The 7,791-nt window shown below is 36.2% G+C and overlaps 1 protein-coding gene across 11 annotated transcripts in view; it reads left to right on the forward strand.

The window, feature by feature from the left end:
• Positions 1–7,791, forward strand: part of MON2 (MON2 homolog, regulator of endosome-to-Golgi trafficking) — a 124,109-nt gene that overhangs the window by 103,985 nt on the left and 12,333 nt on the right. For 10 of the 11 annotated variants that reach the window (XM_005871676.2, XM_005871678.2, XM_005871677.2 and 7 more), the window contains 3 exons: positions 1,917–1,977; positions 2,978–3,101; positions 5,725–5,932. In XM_005871676.2, the coding sequence (XP_005871738.1) occupies positions 1,917–1,977; positions 2,978–3,101; positions 5,725–5,932 (393 nt within the window). Of the gene's footprint in view, positions 1–1,916; positions 1,978–2,977; positions 3,102–4,866; positions 5,464–5,724; positions 5,933–7,791 lie in introns of those variants that run through there. The other variant, XM_014544132.1, reaches the window with a different exon arrangement.

Raw genomic sequence — 7,791 nt, forward strand, 5'->3', positions numbered from 1 at the left:
CTGGGTTGCCCCCAACTGCCCTCCCCTGCCAGCCTGGTTGCTCCTAACTGCCCTTCCCTGCAGGTCTGGTCACCCCCAATTGCCCTCCCCTGCTGCCTTGGTCCCCTCAACTGCCCTCTCCTGCTGGCCCACTCTCCCCAAATGCCCTCTCCTGCAGGCCCGGTCACCCCTAACTGCCCTCCCCTGCAGGCCGGGTCACCCCCAACTGCCCTCCCCTGCAGGCCTGGTCGCCCACAACTTCCCTCCCTGCCGGCCATCTTGTGCCCACATGGGGGCGGCCATCTTATACAAGGGTGTGACAGTCAATTTGCATATTACCTCTTTATTATATAGGATAATTAGATGTTCTATTAGCTTCTTGTCCTTGTATGTCCAGTTCCTTCCCCAAAATTAAGTTCTTATCTATTAAATGGCTCTCTGTTCCCTTCTCCTTCACTTCTCCTTCTGGGATACCCATTATTCTATGTTGCCCATTCTAACAGACTCAGATAGCTTTTTAGAGTTCTTTCATTTTTTACAAATCTTGGTTCTCTTCCACCTGAATTATTTATAAATTTCTTCAAGCTCACTAATTTTCTCTTCCATATAGTCTGTTCTATTTCCAGTGCTTTCTAATGCATTCTTCATCTTATTTATTGAGTTCTTTAGCACTAGAATTTCTATTTCGTTCTTTTTTACTTTATTATTTTTAATATATTTTTATTGAGTTCAGAGAGGAAGGGAGGGGGAGAGAGAAAGAGACATCATTGATAAGATAGAATCATTGATCGGCTGCCTCCTGCATGCCCCACACTGATTGAGCCTGCAACCCGGGCATATCCCCTTGACTGGAATCGAACCTGTGACACTCGCAGGCTGATGCTCTATCCACTGAGCAAAACCGGCTAGGGCTAGGTGTGTGTATTTTAATACCTGTAAAAGGTAAACCAAATAATACCATATATAGCAAAAATAGCCCTAAATACAAAATAATATACTATACCCCTAAACCTAAACATGATAATACTGTTTTTACATTTAAAATATAAAATAGAATAATTTAGGCTCAAACATCAAATAAGTCTAGGTTTGAATTGTGGCCTTTATTTATAGTGTGTTTGTTTTTCGTCATATTACTAGCCATTCTAAGCTTTAGTTTCCTCTTCTGTCAGTTACATGATAATATTACTACATGTGGTTACTGTGGGAACATAGGAGATAATACAAATAAAGCTGTTAGTACAGTGTGGAGCTCCCTAGTTTTAGCTGTCATTGTTGTAATAATCATTACTATCCTATTCTCAGCTATTCTTGAGTAATTAATATTTTATTATTCCATAAGATTAATATCATTTTACTGCTCATTCTTAATAAGAGCCACAGGATCTAGAATTCACCTTGGTTCTCTCAGAACTATCCATTTCTTCTGGTCTTGCTGGAATAATGTTCTGCTTTAGAAAGTCTGAATCAATCCTCTTCTTTTCAGATGTTATCTATCCTTTATTGTAAAGATCTTTAATATATTGGATTTGTTACAAATTAATGATTAATGGAGAGTCTCTGAGTGAATAATTCAACAACTTGACCAAGGCTTTCTTAAATCATTGGCAATATAAGGAAATTGCAGTATTGTCACAGTGGTCATTTTTGCTGTAGCCACAGATGATAATATCTTTACTTTTCCTTGTTTTTACAATCCTAATACTGAAAATAGTGTAGTTCTACAGATTTTATTTAGTTCAGGATTGGGCCAAGTATTTTTGTAGCTGGAATTTTATGTTTGTAACTAGTCGTTTATACTAATGACTTTAATTAAAAATACTGTTCTTTTAAATAAATGGTAATGTCCCAACCTGGGTAAAAATAAAATTTTTCCATTTGTATTTTCAGAGAATATTTTACCTTTAAAAATCAAGTGTTTTGTTTTATTTTTTTAGCATACCTCCAGATAACCTTTCTATTCAAGAATTTCAAAGAAATGAAAGTATTGATGTTGAGGTGAGGAAGCTATTTAAAACATTTGTCTGTAACTATTTGTGAAAACCACATTGTAGAAATGTTAAAACTGTAAAATTGCTCAAAAAAATAAAGTGAAGTAATAGATTAAACTTAAACCAAAAGCATGAAAACTCAAAGAGGTTAAAGGTTAAATTTAAAGCATTGAAAATTTTTAAATGACTTCCTTATATTTGTTAGCTTTGCACTGAGTGTATGTTTTCTACTTAGGTGTGTCCATTTAATAATTTTAAAAGCAGTTCATTCAGTAAAATTCATTAGTCAGCAAGTATTTTTTAAGGCTTATTACAGTTTAATGAACAAATCAGATGTTTGTAGTTGAAATTGATCAATGAGTTGCTTAGATTTCTCTCATTTTTAACCATCCATAGATGACCTTTAGCATTCTTAAATGAGTTTTAAAGAATATATTTTGTTGAATATAAATGGAGTTTAAAGTAGTAGTTTTTGGTTGTGGATGTGTGTGTGTGTGTGTGTGTGTGTGTGTGGTGTGTGTGTGTGTGTGTGTGTGTGTGTGTGTGTATGTGTTTTATTCTTTAAATAGGATAGGGAACTTTAAGTAAATAAAATCAAATACTTTAAAGTGCACATAAAAAGCATAAGCATCATCAGATAGATACAAAATACTGCCTTTTGTCCAGTTACTATATTAAAAGTCTTGTAAACTTTTCTTTAAAAATTTCTTCAAAAGGCAAAAATAGTATATGATATATTAGAAGTAAGATCAACATTTAGTAAAATTGTTGCATAGTAAACAGTTTATAGTATTGACTACTTCGTGATAAAGTTATTTACTAAGACGGGGGGAAGCTGACTAGTCATCCTCTATATTAACCTTAAAATGTTTGTGTACTTCTATTAAAGGAGATTCTTTACGTGATTTTTTTTTTACATAAAATTTAAATCTTACATTACAAATTGTCATTTGAGTCATTCTTCTTCAAGAAAAAAAATGCATTTGAATTTGCCTCTATTGTTTTAGGTAGTTCAGCTTATCAGCACTGAGATACTACCTTATGCCAATTTTATTCCTAAGGAATTTGTTGGTCAGATAATGACCATGCTTAATAAGGGCTCAATACATTCTCAGTCATCTTCATTTACAGGTATGTTATTTCAGTTATTTTTAAAAATATTAATAGGTATATAAATATTTTTGAATAAGCTTAATGTAAAAATGTTAACTCCTATGATTGTGGTAAATGTAAATGGGTAAGGTAATTTTTATGAATGTGATTTAGAGCTTTAAGCTTTACGAGGGGGAAATGTGGTAAATATTCTGTGAATTATATGCAATGAATTAATTGCAAAACACTTAAGGAATCCACTTAAGTCTTTCAGGCTGACACGTTTCCAGTTTTGTGAAGTCATGGATTATTGGGAGGTAATAAGTATATATTCTGCCACTTAGTAGTTGGCTAACTTTTCTAAGTTTGAGTTTTGTCATCTGTAAAATGAAGATATTAATACCAACCTCTCTGGACTATAAATTTCAGAGTTAGTCCATTAAAAAAATAGATACCTTGACATTAAAGAAACTAACATTTAGTGAATACTGCTTACTATGTATAGGGTTTTATGCCAGAATATTAATCCTGCGTCTCACAATATTTCGGTGAGGACAAGTTCCATCATATTATAGAAAGGAAAATGGGTTTAAAAAGCTTGAAAAAAATTGCCCACAATCTTAAGGCTGGTGGCCAAAATTCATTCTTAAGAAGAACTACATGCTCCTTTTGATTATATCATGCTGCCTTACTGGGAGATGATATATAAGTTGCCTTTTGCTGTTATTTCTCTTCTAAACCTGTGCTTAAATGTTAAATGTAACAGTGGCATCATTTTTCTGTGAGACGATTAAAAAATAGTAAAAATGTGCCATGAATATCTATCCTTAATCCCCAGAATTTACCAGAGCCATGACTAACTTCTACTAAGCTGAACACTTTAAAGAGCATATATGTGTGCAGCTTGACCACTAGATGTCTCTCATGTTGCTTACTTCACAAACTAGTTTTTTTTCCTAGCCCAGACAGTTTTAAAAACTGATCTGTTCATACACATGAGAACCTCAGAAAAAAAATCTTAAAGTCCATTTATCTTAATGTGATCACTTTTATTATTGAGTGCATAAAAATTGTAGATACATTTTTATAAAATACACATTAAGAACAATCTTTATAATCACTAGATACAAATATTCTAGACTAAATATGGACTACTGAGTTACAATGTATGCTTTTTTAGTAGTTTTCTCATGATGTCTCTTGCCATTTATACTATTTTTAAAAATTCTTTTCTATTTTTATTGATTTCAGAGAGAGGAAGGGAAAGGGAGAGCTAGATAAAACATCAGTGATGAGAGAAAATCATTGATGGGCTGCCTCCTGCACACCCCTTACTGGGGATTGAGCCTGCAACCCAGGAATGTGCCTTGACTGGGAATTGAAGTGGTTCTCAACCTTCCTAATGCCGCATCCCTTTAATACAGTTCCTCATGTTGGAGTGACCCCCAACCATAAAATTATTTTCGTTGCTACTTCATAACTATAATGTTGCTACTGTTATGAATCGTAATGTAAATATCTGATATGCAGGATGTATTTTCAGAGGTCGTGACCCACAGGTTGAGAACCGCTTTTCATGGGTTGAAGCTCAATCACTGAGCCATACCAGCTGGGTCCATTTATACTATTAAATGTATCTGATAAGGTACATGGACATTCTTCCAATGACTGCCATAGGAAAGAGACTTCTCAGCTTTGCCCTTGAGTGTTCCTTAAACATACATATACTGCTCTTTCTTGCTAAATAAGACCAATCTGTAAACACAGAGGATCCAGTGATCGTTTTTGGTCTTCTGCTCTTAAGTATGATCTGACAGCCAAAGCTCACAGGCATTTGAGGAAATTCTTCAACATGAAAGAGAAAGACCAAAACAAATGAAGAGGGTCAAAAGAAACTGGGAGGAAAGAGGTAATGCGGAGTCATAGAAAACATTTTTTTAAAAGAAAAGCACAATTATTGTAATTAGGATGCTCAAAGAGATAAGTGCTTTTACATCCATGAAACAAGAAAAATGTTATTAAAAGGGAACAATTAGAACATTAAAAGAGGCCATAGAAACTAAAATGTTGTGGCTGAAATAACAAGTTCAATGAAGGGTTGGAAGGAAAATTAATGAAATAACCTAAAAAGTATAGCAAAGACAAAAAAGAAGAAATAAATAAAATGAATAAAGAGGTCTAACATCTGACAATAGGTCTTCCATAAAGAGAACAGAGAAAAGCTAGGAGAGAAAATTCTCAAAGAATTTGAAATAAATCTCCAGATTAAAAATGGTCATTCAGGACCCAGAACAGTGAAAGAAAAAGGACCCACAATAAAGCATGTCATCATGAAATATCAAAACATTCAGTAATAAAGAGAAGTTCCTAAAAGATTTCAGAAAGAAAAGTAAAAATTTCCACATAAAAGAGTTGTATGAAAATGACACATGGGAGCCTGGGCCGGTGTGTTCAGTGGTTAGAGCATCAGCCCAAGCACCGAATGTTCTCAGGTTTGATTCCCAGTCAAGGGTACGTGGGTTTGCTCCCCTGGCCCAGTTGGGGTGTGTGCAGGAGGCAACCAATCAATGTGCCTCTCCCACATTCAGGGGAAAAATCATATATATAAATTTGCTAAGAGTTGTATTTAACCTTTTATTAACCATCAAAAATTATTTTACAGAAGCAGAGATTGATATTCGTTTAAGAGAAGAATTTTCTAAAATGTGTTTTGAAACATTGCTCCAGTTTTCCTTCAGTAATAAAGTCACAACGCCTCAAGAAGGCTACATCTCACGAATGGCACTCTCAGTGCTTTTAAAGAGGTCTCAAGATGTACTACATCGCTATATAGAGGATGAAAGATTAAGTGGTAAATGCCCTCTTCCAAGGTATATATTTTATTAAGGAAATATGCTATTATAGTTATTCATAATAAAAAAAACTCTGAAAAGTGTTTTCATAAGTGATCTGAACTTCACCTGAGGCTGTTTATAATTTGATGTTTTCCATACAATCTAAATGTTCATAAGTTTTGCTGCTGATATACTAATGTTTTATTAAGGGATGCTTTTTCAGTACCAACTTACCTTTTTGAATTTGAAAAACAAAATTGAATTCTGAAAGTTTTTTTTCTTCTAAAGGATTTCTGAATAAGGGCTTATAAATCTACGTGAGCACATGATTGTAGATCTCTCTGGAGAGAAAATAATAAATTATGCTCCTACTTTGGTTTATAGTTATTTCTAGGTTTCTCTGTAAGTCAGCTAGCCATATCTTAGATCTTCTTTTATCTAATTTGCTTATTTAAGTCCTTGTACCTAAACTGATTTATTTCTCATTTAGCCATACTATTATAGTGGAGGGGTCTCAGGGACTTTCTGTTAAGCTCAGGCTAATCAAAGTTGGAGTATATGATCAAAAGTCATAAAAAATGCATTCATAAATTAGGGCTGTATTGCCAATCTACTTTTTGATGGGGAAGTTAGAGTTTAAGGCAAAGCAAATGAAGTAAGTAAAATAATATTGGAAGATGAAGTTATTAAAGTTAGGGAAGAGGAAATGTGGGTCCCATTTCCTAAGGTAGTATTAGAGAGGTAAATCACTAGCCCTAAATCTTTGTGCACATTCTTATTTACTTATAATAAATTTTTGGAGTTAGAAATTACCTGTCAAAAGATATAGACATTTTAGAAGCTTTTGATATGTATTATAAATTGCCTACCAGAGGTTTCTATCAATTTACATTCTCCGAGGAGTATATGAATGTCCTTTTCTTCAGTGTTTAGCATTTTAGAATTATTTGCCAGTTTATTATTTATTTTCTTTTTCAAATTTGATGAATGAAAAATAGTCACATAGTAATTTGCTGTACTATTTTTGAATTATCAATCCTTCTTAGCCATTGTATTTCTTTTAGGATTCACTGTATTTTTAATTTATAGAGCATAAAAATTATACCTCCCCATATTCAGATTTATATATCTGTGCCCTTTATATACAACTAGAGGCCCAGTGCACAAATTTATGCATGGTGGGGTCTCTTGGCCTGGCCAGCGATTGGGGCAGTTTGGGGCCGGCTGGCTGTGGGGAGGGACCACAGGAGGATGGTTAGCTACAGGAGGTTGGCCAGCTGTGGGAGGTTGGCTGTGGGAGCGCACTGACCACCAGGGGGCAGCTCCTGCATTGTCTGCCCCCAGGTGGTCAGTGCTCATCATAGTGACCATTCTACTGGTCGTTTGGTCGCTTAGGCTTTTATATATATATATAGACTAGTGGCCCAGTGCATGAAATTCGTGCAGGGGGGGCGGTCCCCTCAGCCCAGCCTGCACTCTCTCCAATTGGGGGCCCTTTGGGGGATGTCCGACTGCTGGTTTAGGCCCGATCCATGTAGGATCCCTGTAGGATTGGGCCTAAACCGGCAGTCGGACATCCCTCTCGCAATCTGGGACCGCTGACTCCTAATGGCTCACCTGCCTGCCTGCCTGATTGCCCCTAACTCCTCTGCCTGCCTGCCTGATAACCCCTAACCTCTCTGCTTGCCTGCCTGATCGTCCCTAACTGCCTCTGCCAGGCTGCCTGATTGCCCCTAACTGCCTCTGCCTGCCTGCCTGATCGCCCCTAACCTCTCTGCCTGCCTGCCTGCCTGATCGCCCCTAACTGCCCTCCCCTGCCGGCCTGATCTTGCCTCCAACTGCCTCTGCCTGCCTGATTGCCCATAACTGCCCTCCCCTGCCAGCCTGGTTGCCCC

The sequence above is a fragment of the Myotis brandtii genome, unplaced genomic scaffold (genome assembly GCF_000412655.1).
Source record: "Myotis brandtii unplaced genomic scaffold, ASM41265v1 scaffold352, whole genome shotgun sequence".
Taxonomy (NCBI): domain Eukaryota; kingdom Metazoa; phylum Chordata; class Mammalia; order Chiroptera; family Vespertilionidae; genus Myotis; species Myotis brandtii.